Consider the following 17070-nt stretch of genomic DNA (forward strand, 5'->3'; position numbering starts at 1 on the left):
ATTGTTTTGAATGATTGCACTAACTTGTTCAGTAAAAAATGCCTTATGTACATTACACTTATGCTTAACGGTACACAAATATTTCAAAGTTTTAGCATATGATGAAATTTGCTTTATGGCATCTAAAAGAGTAATATTTACTCTAACTTGCTTAAGCACTTCAAGAATTTCAAAATTTTGATTTAGTTTTTGAGTGGGAATTAACCTTCGGGGAAAATTAGCAGGGATAGGACACCTCTCAATTTCATTAGATTTAGGCTCAAGGATCTCATCACTACTCTTTACTTTAGAGGATTCATCTTGTTCATTACTTTTAGAAATATTCTTTTCAATGATTTTGCTAATACGAAGAGTAGTTATAGACTTAACATGACTAACTTTATTCTCAGTGGAACTACAATCATCAAGACAATACTGACATTGGGAGTTTTGTTGTGGTTGAGATGGATGCTTACAATTTTTTTTTTTTTTTGGGTGCTCAAGGATATGGTTAATTTAGTGAGAGTTCTCCTAATGTCATTTACGGCTTGTGAGTTATAATTATTAATGGTGGATTTAGTTTGCATGAATTGTTGCAAAAGTGTTTTCAAGACTCTTCTTTGGAGGGGGAACAAAATTAGAAGAACCATGTATATGAGGTACAACCACATTATCATTCCTCTAACTAAAATTTGGGGGATTCCTCCACCCAGATTGCAAGTATCTGAATTGGGGGAAGGATATGATTTTTTCACCATGTTCATGGCATGTGCTTGGTCATGCATTAGTCCTATGAATTGGAAAATTTTTCTTTAAAAGCTTATTTTACATCTCCTGGCAAGTACCAATTGACCTAGCTCTCAAAGAATTAAGCCAAACTTTTGCCTTGTCTTTAAGAGAAAAAGGAAACAATATCAACCTAATGGTCTCTTCATTACATGATTGGTCATGGAAGGTAGCACATACCTCCTCAAATTCCTTAAAGTGTTGGGTAAGGATTTTCATAGTCTAAGCCATGAAATTTAGGAAGCAATGGAATCAAACCAGGCTTAAAATTAAAATTATTTGTATTAGTTGGAAAAATGATGCATGATGGTGCACTACTCCTAGTAGATTTCAAATATTCCTTGAGAGTTTGGTGATCATGTAAGTCTTCAATATTTAGATTATTTTCATCACTATGATTGCTTTGTAATTCCACCATGATATCAAGTGTGTTTGAATGTGTGGGAGAATCAAATAAATTGCCAAAAAAAAAAAATTATTAGACTCAATTCTAACCATTCAATTATCACTATCACAACACCAAACACGTGCAATAGTTAAAAGCAAGAATGAAAGAATTATATTGAATTAAACACTTTTCTAGTTAGATGATTTAATAATAAGAACTCAAGAATTAATTGTTTAAGGGAGTTTCATGTTTTTGATTGATTTTAGGCAAAACAAAAGTATTGAATTAATTCACAAGGAATACAAAGAATTTAAAGTTACTGGGGTCTATGCTAAATCAAAGAATTATACTGAACTAAACACTTTTTTAGATAAGTAAATCAATCATAATACAAGAATATAAACATTAAAATCATAAAATAATTGTTAAGAACATACCAATAAACGGTTGGGTTTCATCTCTTGCCTTAGCATGGCTTCTAGCAAGCCATTATTCCAAATAAAGCTCTAAAAATTGTAAAGAAATTTTAAGAAAACCTAAGTTTGGAGAAATGCTTATGAATTTTCCTTAAAGAGCCTTAAAACAAGCTAAGAAATCCTATTATAAGTCAGATTCCCATTTGGAGAAAATCCCAGGTTTTCAGGCTTCATTCAACCAAAGTTTTTGGCCAATTTAAAGACAGAATTTGGACTTTTGGTAAACTGCAAAGTTGTAGCCCTTTAATTTATCTTTCCAACCCAAATTGAATCATCTCAATTGGATATTGGAGTCGAACTTTATTCCCAAAATACTAACGTACATGCACTAATCCAAATTGGACTTGAATTTGGTGTGAATGTCCCTTGATTCCTCACTCCAATTGGACTCAAATTTAATTGGGTTTACCGTCTTTAACTTCATTATGGCCCTTGTACAAATAAAGTCCATTAGCCTTCTTCTTTGCACAAATCGGCTCATTTAATTCAATTCTCCTCAAAAAAAAAAAAAAAAAAATCATGCATTAAAATTTATTTAAGCACAAAATTAATTATTCAACTTTATTCCAAAACCTATTATAAAATGTATAAATTAATTCAAAATAAGTATGATAATGTTTTCTAATAATTATATATATATATATATATATATTAATATATACGTGCAAAGTTAAGCTATTATCATATGTGGGTGAGCTTAAGTCGTATTGGAAAAAAATTGTTTCTTTGTTTAAGCTTTCAACTTAGCTAGTGAATCAAGTGAACTCTATAGAGGGGCAATTGGGAACACTCCATTTTGTACATCTTACGACTTAGGCCCTCGTTCTTCTATGACAATAGTTATAAATAACATTACTTAGAGGTCTTGCTCAAGTGGATAATAGAGAACTCAAAATGTTTTCAAAAATGTCAAAAACCCTTTGGAACCTTAGTTTTGCATATGTAAACTAGTAAGCTTGCGCATGTAGGTTATATTTTAAATGCATGATGGAATTTTCCATTAGGGGGTCCTTGATAGACCTAGGGTATGGAATATATGAGTGGAGGCCAACTCATTTGGCTAGGCAAGTTTGGGTGCCTAACACATTTCTAAACTCATACACTTACTCCAAACTCAAATGTTGCATAGTAATTGGTTTAGTACCTAGCCCTAAACCCGATGACGACTCCCATTTTCTCCACCGCAACCCACTCGGTTGATAGCGTACTCCTCAAGCAAATCATATATAGAATGGTACACCCACAAAATCATTAGTTTGTTTAGCCCGTGTCATGTAATCTTCAGAGGAGCCAAATGATGGGCTTTCAGCACAACTTATTCGGATAAGAGGCTATTTAGGGCTTTTTGGTCTTTTACAGTATAACAGATATTTTAGCTTATTTTGCATAGAGATGATTGTAGGTCCAAATTCTTAAGTGATGTAGGGACAATGTTAGGCATAGCTTAGCCTCTACGGTGTCAGAACTGTTTTGCTAAGCCCATTTATAATCCCCCTCCCTATCTTTTTGTTAATAGGACACATATCACCCAATGAGGACATGCCATGTGGCAAGTGAAAAGTCCCTAAACATGTTTAAAAGAAAATTTGAAATAATATAAAGCATAAAAATCACTTAAAAAGATTTAACTTTATACCCAACTTTTTAACATAAAATCTTTAAGCACAAACAAAAATTTACAATAGCAAGTTAGCAACCATGGATTTTGAGTGAAGTTTATTGTGTGCCGGCACCTGTGTATCTGTGTTAGAATCTCTTACCTCTCCTTGTGTGCATGTGTTTTATGTTTTTTATAAATAGTAGTAGCATATAAGCACAAGGGCCAAAATGGCCCATTACCATTAATTTTGGAAAAATTTGGCACAAAAGCACTGTTTCGGAAATAATTGGGGATATACCATCTTTTTAAGTACTCGGGTTCACCAAACTCGAGTACTATGTTTTTTTACTTCCACCGTGGCACGCTGATGTGGCAGCTGATTCAAAAATTCCAAACAGTACTCGAGCTTCTTGAGCTCGAGTACTGTTCAATGAGATACCCGAGTTCACTAAACTCGGGTATTAATCTGTTTTGGCGCCAATTGCTTGTAGCAATTGGATTTAAAAAATTCAATACAGTACTCGAGCTTGGGAAGCTCGAGTACTGTTTAAAATTACTTCCCAGCTCCGCTTAAACTCGTCTCTAATACCTAAACCCATTTCCATTTCGCACTCACTTCTCACTCTCAGACCAGAGCACCAGAACGTCCAAACCCTCTCCCTTTCCTTCACACATTCACACATTCACACAAAGCCTAAACCCTCACACCGGCGGCGGCAGAAAACCCGTTGCAGCAGAAGACTCTCGTCGGCGGCAAAAGGCTCTACGGCGACCGAACTCTACGGCAAAAGACTCTCACTCTCTGTCACACCCAAACTTAAAAACCCCAAACCCTCACTCCATTGGCGGCGGAAGACGCTCGTCGGCGACCTCTCACTCAGCTCTCTCACTGTCTCGCACTAAGGTAAGTTTTTTAGTTTAAAATTGAAATTGGGTCTCTTACAAACAGCCTTTTATAGACCTATTTTAGTTTTTTAGTTTTTTAGTTTAAGTTTTTTAGTTTGTACCAAGGTGTCAATGCTGATTAAAATTGAAATAGTAGTGCAACTCATGGATTCATTTTATAGACCTGTTATGTTGCAATAGTTCAGGCTGAAATTAGTGAGTTCTTCAATTAACAATTCCAGTTCTTCAAGTTTGATTTTTGTAAATAATAATGATGGGTCATAGTCATACACTGTCCATTATCTATCTATGCTGATCACACTTTTAAGGTAGGATTGTCTTTGATTAAAAAGTCTAAGATAAAGGAATTGGATAAACAATGGAAGAAGCAGGGGAAACAATATGATCATTATCAGTAGAAGTGGAAAGCTTTGAAGAGAGAACAGAAAATTCTTATACTGGATCCAAGTAATGCAATTGATCAGCATAAGAATAATGATGAACAAGAGCTATACTTGTCTTAAGTATTTCTGTTTGGCATAGTCCTTTAAGTTTGAATGCTATAATAGCTTAGATACATCAAGACTAGCTTTGTGGGAGAGAGTGGTGAAGATGGGTAATGGTTTGATGGAAATCATTTGAAATTTTAGTTGGATTGAAAATTAGAAATTTTAGTTGGATTTTTGTGTTACTTTGTGTTCCTCTATGGTTTTGGCCAAATTTAATATGCAAGCTTGATTTGAAGCTGTACACTGTGCACACACCTACCAAATTCAATTTAATTAACTTTTGTGGGCCACTTAAGAGTTTAAATGCATGCCTGAGGCACACATGTAAAGTTTTGTCCCACTGCCATAGTACATTTGCTAGCAATTTAAATAATGATCAATCTTGGGACATGATACTCAATGAACAAGGTTTTCTTTCTTTCTTTCTTTGTTTTGCTTACTACCGACGACATAAAATATGCAACTTCAAAATTAGTAGAGCTAGTCTTTGTATTTTCAAACAAAATATGCTTTGTATTTGACCTAATGGGCCATTAATCTCCTTTAATTTATGCCAGATATGGACCCACTTAGAGCGGGACCCTCTATACGGGATGTCTTGACGAGGCAGGATGCGCATCGTTCAAGTTTGCTTTGGGATGCTCCTTTGGCAGGCGAGGTATGCACTTGTCCAAAATCATTGTCAATATATGTAGTAGAAAGATTTTTGGCATTTAAGTTTGAAGCGTAATTATTTTGTGCTTAGTGAATGCTATTATTAATACTAAGTTGCTCTGTTTGCAGGGAGTGCCAGGTGTACTGACTTGCCGTCACCGAGAGAAAGGTTTGCTTGAAGGTCTGTTTGAAGGTGGGTTAGACCCACGTATCGCCGCTCATATAACGGATGCAGGATTAGATGGACTACTTCGGGTTCCAAATATAGACATTGACCATAGCTTGATCACGGCTTTGGTGGAGAGATGGCGGCCGGAGACCCACTCATTCCACTTGCCCGTCGGTGAGATGACCATCACGCTGCAAGACATAGAGGTTATAATGGGGGTTCCTGTAGATGGGTTACCGGTGGTGGGATATACCCATATGGATGATTGGGGTGACCTATGTGCCAGCATGCTAGGGCATAGGCCGCCGAGAGGTCTTCGTGGAGTTACAGTCTTTAAGAACACTGGAGTGATGGAAGGGCCAAGGATAAAAGCCAAGTGGCTTGAGGATCGGTTTAGGGACCCTCTCCCGGCTGATGCCAGTGAGGAGCTTGTGCAGCAGTATGCTCGGTTTTACATACTGGAGATGTTGGCTGGTATATTGTTTATGGACAAGTCTGGCGAACGACACTCAATTATGTATTTGCAATTTTTTAATCCAATTAGCAATGGAAAGAGATATAGTTGGGGTAGTGCAGCATTAAGTTGGTTATATAGACACCTTTGTAAGGCATCAGAGAAGGAAGCCAAGCAGATTGGCGGTGCCGTGCTATTGGTGCAGTTGTGGGCATAGGAGAGGTTTCCACACATATGTCCTGTGATGAGGCATCCACACCAGGCACTGCCCCCAGGTCCACTTGCTATCAGGTATGTAGGATCTTAGATAGTTACCGTTTTAAATTTTTGTATTATCTTTTTCGCATGGGAATTATGTAAGTACCTAATATGAAGGTTATGTCTGTGTTGTTTGGTAGATGGAAAGGGGCTAAGATAACAACTGAACATCCAATGCACGTCCTACGCGCCTATCGTTTGTCGTTCACTTCGCTACGGCCAAATCAGGTATCGTGCGTTACAAGTAGGAATCGCTTTGGCATCTAGTTGTCGTACTTACAAGTGGCAATGAATAAACATTTTTTATTTCAGAGTTAAACATTGTTGCTATGTATTGTTCACATCCGTTACACATTTTTTCTAATTATATTGTTAATATGGTTGTTTGCATCTGTTGAATCATTGCAGATTGTCTGGGAGCCATACAGAAATTATTTGGGTTCCCTGCCCGCATATTGTACGGCAGGCCAACGCATATGGAGGTCTATCGTGCCGCTCATACATTTTTGGGTGGTCGAAGGCCATCACCCAGAACGTGTTCTCCGACAGTTTGGGATGAAGCAAGACATACCGATCAATGTCGATACTTCAACTGAACTTCACAAGATAACACTTCAGGGCAAGCATGAAAAAAACTGGGCGGTTGAACATAGAACTCATATTGCTAAATGGGCGGCGCATGCCACAATTGCCGATGCACCGCCCTTTCATGGGGAGATGAGCTACAATGACAATTATATGGTGTGGTTTCGTCCTCGCACTGTTCGCCATATTACGAGAGAGACCTCGTACTGGGACACTTTAGTAAGTTTACAAACACTGTTCTGTTATAAATGTACCTCGTTTCGCATAGTTTAGTTCAACCTACTAACACTATTCTTGTATACTTGTGACAGGTTGAATCACAGTTGAGGATTATGGAGAAGTGCGAACCAGGGTCTGAGATCTACAATGATTGTATTAATGCCTTGCGAGCTATTGAAGAGCTCGGTCGGTTGACATTGGACGATGCACGCACTGTGGGCAACACAAGTGAACCGGCTGTAGGGCGTGGTCGGCAAGCAGGTAGACGTCAACGGCAAGGAGGCCGTCAATCTAGTCAGCGTCCCACATCTAGTCGACGTCAGACACCCGGGCCCACATCTGGTCGGCGTTAGACACCCATGCCCACATCTGGTCGGCGTCAGACACCTGGTCGGCGTCAAACACCCATGCCCACATCTGGTCGGCGTCAGACACCCGTGCCCACATCTGGTCGGCGTCACACACCCGTGCATGACCACACCATGAAGGAAGCAAGTCAGACATCAGATGAGATGTGTTTGGACATTGGTTATGACATGGGCTCCATGGCACACGATGATGCGGGTCCATCCCATGCATTTGCCCATGGGGACACATCTCGGTCCCCATCCATGAGGAGCGATGATACCTGCCCACCCACATCCCCTACTACATCTCCATTGCCCACCGCCCGTATGTCTCCCCCAGTGACTACTAGCACTGCCCCCGCAGATGTACATGGTAGAGATGAGATGAGATTCATGCCCACCCCTGGGCGACCCACCCCTAGTGCTGTCCCCCCTGAGTTTGTGCATACCGAGTTCATCTAGACACAGATACCCGCTGCCCCACCAGAGGCTTCACACATTCAGGATCGGTCGCGAAGGCCGCAACGAACACGGACACATCCTCCTAATTGTGGGACTGGACATGGTATGATACTTCGATTCAATTCCGATTACATATAATAGATAAATGATTTGCATATTAATATTTACTTGTGTTCTTTTAAGGCAAGGTGAGATCAGTCAAGCAACCAGTGAGGAGAAGAAAACGGGAATGATTTGCAGATGGACAAGAATAACTTATGTAAGTTATTTTTCAGTTGCACAACTTGTCCATTTCTGTTGAATTGCAGGCATTAAATAACCGAAGCCATTTCTGTTGAATTGCAGGCATTAAATAAACTTGAAGATTTTTCTTACTACAGGGCATATAGAAATAGTTTTAGGCCTGGGGAATATATTGTTAAAATTGTTTGTGGGTTTTTTTTGATTTGTTTGTGCATCTTTTTTCATGGTATTTTCAATGATTTGTTTTGGGTTTCTGTTTATTTACTTATTGTATTTTCATTTGTCGGCGTGGGTAAGGTCTTGGGTGATAGTTTAGTTTTGTGGGTGGGAGTTTGTGTGAGGTTTTGCCCATCTGGGTCATTTTGCTCATTGCGCTGGTGGAGAAATTTGTAATCATGGAGTAGGCTGGGTCAGTTTTGCTAGGAAGAAGAAAACCGATACAGTTTTGCTGCCTATTCAGATTACTTTGCTGGTATGTTGCATTTATCTTAATTTACACTCAATCATTAATGTAAATCTGAAAATAATCAATTGAATAGTACTATTTTAAATAATAGAAAAGATAATTAATTAAATTGTTTCTCAGTGAACTATGAATGTTTCATAATTTCTCCTTGAAAAATATATATAATTTTTTATAACAGAAAGGGTAGGATAGTTGGCAAAATCTAAGTTTTTAATTCGTAATTATAATTTGGCATTGTTTACCTTACCAATTATGGGGTTATTTATAATTATTCTGTCCCCGTTTGTGGTTTTACAATTTTATAAGTCAAAGCCCCCCAGTTGTGATTTTGGGTTTGCACGTGCAATGTCCACGAATACTGTTGTTTTGAGATCCATAAAAGGTTTGTCCAATCTTTGCATTAAATTTCTGGTTACCTTTCTATTTTGTGAACTTTTATTGAGATGCTATGATATCCTTGAGGAATTAAGGTGTTCTAATACAGGCACTCCACTGTATATGGCTCCGGAACTGGTACGGGAACAGCCTTACAACCACACAGCTGATTTATGGTCCCTTGGAGTTATTCTGTATGTTGAATCTCATTGATTGTACTTTGGAATTGTTTATTGCTAAAGTAGTTGGATTGGATGCTTGGTAGTGCTTTTGAATCTTTTTCATTTGAACTGTAACTTGGTCTAAGAAATTTTCTAATTTGATTGATTGCTTGCATTCTATTCTTTATTTTAGTTTACTTCAAGTTTTGACTCTCATCCAGTTGCACTTGGGCTGGGGTGTTTGGCTACTCTTTGAGAGACCTGATCAACTCCTGAAGAGAACTCAGCTTATGGAACGTTGGGCAAGGTGGGAGGTATGAGTTCAGAGTGAACTTCACATTGTCAGGAATATTGTTTGCGGTTATATAGCTTTAGTGCTTTCATTTCTTAAATTTTAATATGTCCCATAAAGAGATGAGAATAATAATCTGTATAATCACAACTCTCATGCAGATCAGCAATTATGAATTTTATGGTGCCATTAAAACCTTATATTTTACAGCCTGTCGGTGCTTTGAATCCTGACCGTCTCAAAAAATTCCAAGAGAGATATTCTAGCTTTGAGGATCCCGTCATCCCCAAATTCCATTATGGTTCACACTATTCAAGTGCTGGAACAGTAGGTGTTCCCTTGTATTTATTTTTTTGTATTAGTGTTTTTGCTGTGTTAATATATTGTAATTGCTGTGCCCAATGAGTTATAGCTCATCTGAAACTCCATTCTCCGATAGTAATTGGTTGGAGGGCGATATCGGGGGTTCAAATTACTCAAGTGAGGAATTCAATGATTGCTGCAAGTTGGAGACTGCCAGCCATGGACCTTCCATTGAGGAATTTGATGATATTTGATATTTCTTTATTTGCTTTGCAAAATATCATGTTGCTTGTGTGTAATCCATAACTAAAAACTGCCCAAATTATTCATATATTGAAAATTTTTCTGGTTTGATTTCAGGATCCTATTTTGCTAGGGTAGTAGTGAATTATGACAATTCACAAATTCAAGAGTAATTTGAACTTTTCTTGCTAAAAGTTAGCATGAAAGTTTGCTTCCATCCATTGTTTGCCTTAGTTTATATGAAATGTTGCTTGTTTTTCAATTTTGTTGTCATTTTCAAATTATTTCAAAGTGAAAATACCTTTTATTCTTTGGTTATTCGGCTGTGTGCACTGAAAAGTTTGCAATTTATCCTGGATCCTAGTTTGCTAGTTACTAGTGAATTGAGAGACTTGAACTTTCCTTGCTAAATGTTCACAGTAAGTTCTAGGTACATGTCAAATGTTGCCTGTTTACTAATTAGGTTGTCATTTTCTCAGAGCATACATCTCAGATTATTTCAAAGTTAAAACACCTTTTTATTCTTTGGTAATTCAGCTGTCTACACCGAAAATTTGCAATTCACACTGGACCCTAGATTGCTAGTTATTGAATTGAGAAAAACTTGAGCTTTCCTTGCTGAAAGTTCATGTGAAATTCTAGGTACATCTATTATCTTCATTATATTATATAAAATGTGCCATGTTTTTATTTGTCTCTCCTTTGTACACTTTCTGTGTATTAGGGCAGTGCGACCCCTTTTTTTTTTGCACCTTTCAATTAAATTCAATTGCTTATTGAAAAAAAAAAATCTATGTTTCCAGATTTGTCATTTCTCAAAGTACAACTTTATTCGTGACAAGACACCTTTATTCTTTGGTAATCTGGCAGTCAGTGTTGAAAAATGGCAATTTGTTTGATTTAATATTCTGAAACTTGTCATTTCTGATATTTATACAATGTTCGTTGTGTTTGTGTACCAATTAAATTCAGTATCAATTGGGTGAAGTTTCTTAATTATTAGGAGACACTATGATGATACCTCTGTAATTTTTTGTGTTTCTATTACAGGTTCTATATTACCTTGTTAGGGTCAAACCATTTACAACTCTCTCGATTCAATTGCAAGGTGGCAAATTTGATCATGCAAATCGGATGTTTTCAGATATTGCGGGTACTTGGAATGGAATTCTTGAGGAAATGAGTGATGTGAAGGAATTGGTATGTGTATGATCATTATTATGAAGGAATTACATCTCTCATCTTTGTTTGCTTTTCAATTTCATATAATGGCTATGAATTTGGAATAAATTTTCTGTGTTTTCGTATCTTAGGTTCCTGAGCTATTTTACCTCCCTGAGACCTTGACAAATGAAAACTCAATTGATTTTGGTACAACACAATTAGGTGGAAAGCTTGGTATGTTTCTCAAAGTACTTTGTTTTAGTAACATGGATAAATATTGATGGCCATCAAACTGAAGTTGAATGTTCTCTTTTGATTTATATTCACCATATCAGATTCTGTTGAACTTCCTCCTTGGGCTGAAAACCCAATTGATTTCATTCATAAGCATCGAATGGCTCTTGAGAGTGAGCATGTATCTGCCCATTTGCATGAGTGGATTGATCTTATATTTGGGTAGGTATCCCAATTTTGTGACAGGAATTATAATTGCGCCGATTCATATTGCTCTGTTATTTCATTTTTAATCTTTGGACGATTGTTAACCATGGTAGAGATATTAGAAAACAGTCATACTGAAATCAACTTGTAGCTTTATTTTTTTCATCTGGTGTTTACTGCGTTGAATTGGAACGTTCAGGTATAAGCAACGGGGCAAAGAAGCTATATTGGCAACTAATGTATTCTTTTATATCACCTATGAAGGGACAGTTGATATTGATAAGATCTTGGCACATTCCATTCCTATATCTCACATACACACACACACACACACAAAAAGTACCCGGAACTTGTTTTCAATCGGCAACACCAAAAGCTTTGTTTTCTTTTATTATTTATTTTTTTTTATTTTTTGTGTTCTTTTGGCCATGAAACGAGGATACCCAGAATCTCCTTCAGGTTCTGTTGGGCCACCTCAGTCTAGATTGAAGCAAAACCCTGAAGGTTAAATATTTGTGCTTTCCCTGGGTTTTGATTTTGGGGATTTTGATGCTATTGATTTGGGAGCTTTTTTGGATCTGGGTTTTTGTGGTTTAAGGTGCTTTGCCCCTTTGTTTGGTTGCTGGGAAAGTGCTGGAAAAGGCAGAGAAACTAGAAATTGAAACTTTTTTAAGTTTGTTTCCTGATATTGATTTCTGGGTTTTGGAATATTTGGTAATTGCTTCTTTAATGTGTTAATTCTGGAACATGGGTTGTAAGCTATATTAATTGTTTGGTAGTTGAGAAAGCAAACAACAGAAGAAATTGAAATTTGGGTTTTTGGTGTTATACGTTTTTTGGTTTAGGAGACAAATCCAATTAAATGAATGCAGTTAATAAAAAAGTTAGATGAATTACACCAACCTTTGTATCAGAGTTTGTCTAGTGTAAGCTGTTTTGCTTCTCTCTTTCCAAACAATGAAGAATTAAAGATAGAAATTTCGAGTTCTTCCTTCCCTTGCTTGCAGTTTCATAAAAGCTTAATTGAGTATTAAGTTCTTATTTTAGCTTTTTAAGTGTTTTGCTTTGTGGTGTTAGGTGATTCACAATTTTTAGAGGATGAAAGCACCAAGATTTTTGCTCGGAAAGTGGCCGAGCATTACAGTGCAAGGACAAATCAGACTCTGGAAGAAAGAGAAGCTAGTCCAATCATCCATTTAAAGAAACTCAACAATTGGGTATGTCTTGTCAATTCATGTAACATGCTATGAGCTTGAGATTTTTATGAGTATGCATTGTTTTTATTTGTTGTCATTGCTTATTTTGATAAACAGATTAAAAGTGTTCTAATTCAACTCTATGCTCGACGAGGAGATGCTGTTCTTGACCTTGCTTGTGGCAAGGTATTATAGGTTCTTTATTCTATTGCATTTGTGTTTTACCTCCCTACTATAAAAAAAGTAAACATTAAGCAATTTCTTGTTTTCCTTTAATGTTCACCAGGGTGGTGATCTCATCAAATGGGATAAGGCAAAAGTTGGGTATTATGTTGGTGTTGATGTAGCAGAAGGCTCAGTAAGTACTTTATATCACCATTTTACTGTCCATTGGTCCACTTTTTCTGTGTGGACATAATGACATTAATGGGTTCAGTTATGCTTAGTGCCGAATTGTGGTTGGGTGAGACTGTCTACCTAATCATCATGATAGTTAGTTTGTTAGATGTGTGAGGCGACTTCTTTTATTCGAGTATCTCTGTTGCTACACATGTTGACATCAACCTTCTTAACATTGTTTTAAGCATTGTGCAGATAGAAGATTGTCGTACACGCTATAATGGTGATGCTGATCATCATCAGCGTCGTAAAAAATTCACATTTCCTGCCCGCCTCATATGTGGAGAATGTTATGAGGTAATTGCAGTTCTGTAGTTAGTTAAATGAATTTCCTTATATATCCACATGTCTGCTTTCCAATTGAGCTTATCTAGTATTGCACTTGATCAAATGAGGATTGTGTCAAGTGTCATATCTGGACATGAACACTACTGATTGTCATGATTCCATGGATAAGTGACATCAACACTGAATTTGCTTTTGAGCAACTGAAATTTTGGCTGGCTGCTTCAATTGAAGTTTTTATGTACTTTGTTAAGACGGCAGCTGAAATAACTTTGATCTGTGTTCCATGTTATGTTCTCAGGCTCGTTTGGACAATATTCTTTTCTACCGGCAGCAAGCTTATTGTAGGGAAGTGATGGCAGGCATGGCTAAGGAGACTTGTGTAGGTGAGGTTTCTAGGGATATGTTGGAGTCTGAAAAGAGTTGGCAAGAATTAAGCTTCGGCAGTGATTGTATATTAACCATTCTCAATGTAAAATACAACAATGGTGTTTATATATGTAGATTATGCTGTATGATAGTGTAGATTGATGTGTCTCCTTAGTCCGTTCCCCCTTTTCTCTTTCAAAGTAGAAATGCTAACCAACTTTTTGCAAGCTTGGTAACTGAATATAGCTCATGAAAGAATTTGTTCTAAATTACTCGCTTATACACACATGCAAACCGTTATCTGACCTATATTTGGGAACCGTTTATGTAGGTCTTTTGCTAAATTTGTTTTCATGATGGTGGGTTACAGTATAGTTATAAAAAAATTGAAAATAATGAGAAAAAAGAACCAACAAAAATGAAGTTTTAAAAAGTTGTATAGAAAAGTTACAAACTGAAGCTTAAAACTGATGTCAAACTCATGTACACAAAGCAAGCAATGTTTGCAATCCGAATGAGCATGATGGGGGTGTCAAAGCAATTTCTCAATGTTAGGCCCTTGATCTGATTGATCGAAGCACCTTAAACTGTGCATGCAGGTTTATAAAAAAGGGACATTTTATAAAAAATTATAAAAAAGGGACATTTTATAAAAAATGAAAAAAAAAAAGACATTTTATAAAAACACTTAAGGACCAAGTAAAATATTTGCGTGTGACCTTTTTTCATTTTCTTAAGGCAGATTGGTACCCGAGTATGTGAAACTCGGATACCAATCTGCCTTACAAATTTTTTTAAAAACACTGAGCCAACAAACACTGAGCGAGCTGCGAATTGTGGGCATTTTTAACAAGGTACTCGAGTCCTTGAAACTCGAGTACCAACTCCCACAGTTATTACCCACCTACTCGAGTGCCACGGTGGAAGTAAAAAAACATAGTACTCGAGTTTGGTGAACTCGAGTACTTAAAAAGATGGTAGATCCCCAATTATTTCCGAAACAGTGCTTTTGTGCCAAATTTTTCCAAAATTGATGGTAATGGGCCATTTTGGCCGTTTGGCCAAAATGGCCTGAATTGTTTTCTCTATGAAATATTTGGCTGTTACTGTGCTCAGCTGAAGTTATTGTTCTGGGCTTCATGAGTATCATTTCTTCAACGAGAGGCCTTTAAGCTGTTGGACACTGGAGAGCGAAGACAATTACATGCATTGGAACTTTAGAATCCACCAAATGAAAGAAAAACAATTTAAATCTATTTTAGGCTTTTTTGATTGAAACGATAGAAAAGTGGAAAGATATAAAATAAAATAGTAGAAGTAAGAAAAATATAATTTCACATATGTTTATATATGTTTAATAGAAAAGTGAAAGGATATAAAATGTATTGTATATATCTTTCTGTTATTTGATTAGGAAGAAAAAAAATAAAAGAAATAAATAGTTAATTTGAATTAATTTCTATTATATTCATATTAGATATATTTTTATATTCTCACAGTAATTAAATTTTAATAAAAAAATATATTCTATTAACGAATTGATGCTCAAAATTTATCATGTGTTAACAATAAATTTGTCAAATATATTTAATAATATATAATTATTTTATTTATTAATACCAAGGCATATATTTTTGACAAGTAACCAAAAGCAAAAGGCTTTAGTAACCCTAAAATAAAGCAATTTAAGAGACGTTATTCAAAAAAGAAACAGGGGAGGGGGGGGGGGGGGGGGGGGCAAAATATAATTGGGCTCGGATGGAAACATCACACATCTCAATTTTTATTCATATCAAACAAATGAAAACCTCGATCTCTCATTCATATTCCATCCACTTTAAAATCGCTCTAACCAAATGAAATAAAAGTAAAGGTATATGAATTTTTAGATCCACTTTACAATTTTTTTTAAGTCCATAAAACCTATTTTCCAGATAAGTATATTCTTGAAAAAATATAACTATCCCAATATCATACAAAGTAGTTTCACCATGGTTTTGTTGAATTGAACAAAAATAGAGTCAAAGGAGGGCAAAAATATAATTTGGCTCAAATGGAAAACATCGCACATCCCAATTTTTATTCATATCAAACAAATGAAAACTTCGATTTCTCATCCATATTCCATCCACTTTAAAATCACTCCAACCAAATGAAACAAAAGTAAGGCATATGAATTTTTAGTTCCACTTTACAGTATATTATTTTTTAAGTCTATAAAACCTATTTTCTACATAAGTATATTCTTAGATAAATTATAATTAACCCAATATCATACAAAGTAGTGTGACCACGGTTTTGTTGAATTGAACAAAAAACTAAATTAAAAAAAAAAAGAAAAAAAAAAAAAAGAAAGAGTAGTTCTCTCTTTTTCTGATTGATTGGTGACATCATAAATTATTTAATTTATAACTATTTAATGATATAAATAAATATAATAAATTTATATGGGACTTAGATTTTTATCTAGGTATGCCCTCAAATATTTTTCAAAAATTCTTCTTGATTTTGAACCTAAAATAGAGATTTATAAAAAGTTATCTCTTACTAATTACCATGTAAATTTTCAATACGGTACATTTGCTCTTAAGAATGAAATATAATGAAAAAATTAAAACAGCTCATCTATGACTTTAAGTAAAGGCATTCTTCATCATATCATTACCAGTGTGGGACTTGTTGCTTTGTGAGAAAACTTTATATCCTACTTTGGAAAAATGAAAGAGAATGTTAGACTTCCTACACTAGGCTCGTTCAAGAATTTTAAAGTTAAATGTATTGTGGGCCTGAGTGCCTATCATTCTTTTTAGTCAAATGTTACGTGTGGGGTCAACATTTTTAGTTAGGTCATCTTCGGTAATTCCTAGTGGACCTCTATATAATGTTATACAATTACATAACTTTTTATTAAAATAGTATTTGGACAAATTAATCATTGAATTATATTAATACAAAATTTAGCATTTATATTAAGAACAAATAAAATATATAATCCAATTGTAAGGATTTTCAAAATATTCATCCAATAAAAATTTAAGAGCCAGTTAGGGATCAACTTTAATTTTTAGCTTTTATTTTTTGTTTTTATGTACAGCTTTTTAAAATCACTCTTATTTTCTCACTTTTTCAAAAAATACAAGTATATTTTAACACACTTTCAACAAAAAATTTTCAATAAAAAACTAGATAAATTTTTCTCAAACAGACACTAAGAATGACTCTTAGATATTAGTTAAAAATTTTGAACGCAGGAGTCAGGATATTAACTCTTGCGCTACCTAATCGATTAAGGACTATGTGTGCATATGATCCTCTCTTTTTTTCTTTTTCCTTTTTTTTTTTTTTTTTTTTTTTTTTTTTGA

General features: G+C 35.6%; 2 protein-coding genes across 3 annotated transcripts; both read left to right on the forward strand.

Annotated features, from left to right (window-relative positions):
* The first annotated feature begins 5410 nt into the window (after window positions 1–5410).
* LOC112035759 (serine/threonine-protein phosphatase 7 long form homolog) lies at window positions 5411–7315 on the forward strand. The gene is made up of 4 exons (XM_065778589.1): window positions 5411–6191; window positions 6299–6386; window positions 6567–6962; window positions 7055–7315. The coding sequence occupies exons 1-4, from the start codon at window positions 6145–6147 to the stop codon at window positions 7313–7315; spliced, it is 792 nt and encodes a 263-aa protein (XP_065634661.1). The 5' UTR covers window positions 5411–6144.
* A 1389-nt stretch (window positions 7316–8704) lies between these two features.
* LOC111987238 (mRNA cap guanine-N7 methyltransferase 1) lies at window positions 8705–13977 on the forward strand. 2 transcript variants are annotated; one of them, XM_065778604.1, is made up of 8 exons: window positions 8705–8862; window positions 8965–9049; window positions 9210–9330; window positions 9519–9635; window positions 10905–11054; window positions 11168–11252; window positions 11354–11474; window positions 12537–12650. In XM_065778604.1, exons 1-8 carry the CDS (start codon window positions 8733–8735, stop codon window positions 12538–12540), a joined length of 813 nt encoding a protein of 270 aa, XP_065634676.1. In that variant the 5' UTR covers window positions 8705–8732; the 3' UTR covers window positions 12541–12650. The 2 variants fall into 2 exon arrangements, with proteins under 2 accessions (XP_065634676.1, XP_065634677.1); XM_065778605.1 differs by lacking the exons at window positions 8705–8862; window positions 8965–9049; window positions 9210–9330; window positions 9519–9635; window positions 10905–11054 and adding exons at window positions 12773–12841; window positions 12942–13013; window positions 13250–13351; window positions 13641–13977 and having other exon boundaries at window positions 12537–12676.
* The last annotated feature ends 3093 nt before the right edge of the window (window positions 13978–17070 follow it).

The sequence above is a fragment of the Quercus suber genome, unplaced genomic scaffold (genome assembly GCF_002906115.3).
Source record: "Quercus suber isolate HL8 unplaced genomic scaffold, Cork oak 2.0 scaffold_187, whole genome shotgun sequence".
Classification (NCBI taxonomy): Eukaryota; Viridiplantae; Streptophyta; class Magnoliopsida; order Fagales; family Fagaceae; genus Quercus; species Quercus suber.

Excerpts from the sequence above, each read along its gene's own strand:
- LOC112035759 (XM_065778589.1), top strand. The coding sequence starts at position 6,145 with ATGAGGCATCCACACCAGGCACTGCCCCCAGGTCCACTTGCTATCAG. Across the intron at positions 6,192-6,298 it reads CCAGGTCCACTTGCTATCAG|ATGGAAAGGGGCTAAGATAA; the intron begins GTATGTAGGATC and ends GTTGTTTGGTAG. Across the intron at positions 6,963-7,054 it reads CCTCGTACTGGGACACTTTA|GTTGAATCACAGTTGAGGAT; the intron begins GTAAGTTTACAA and ends TACTTGTGACAG.
- LOC111987238 (XM_065778604.1), top strand. The coding sequence starts at position 8,733 with ATGGGGTTATTTATAATTATTCTGTCCCCGTTTGTGGTTTTACAATTT. Across the intron at positions 9,050-9,209 it reads TGGTCCCTTGGAGTTATTCT|TTTACTTCAAGTTTTGACTC; the intron begins GTATGTTGAATC and ends TCTTTATTTTAG. Across the intron at positions 11,253-11,353 it reads ACAATTAGGTGGAAAGCTTG|ATTCTGTTGAACTTCCTCCT; the intron begins GTATGTTTCTCA and ends TCACCATATCAG.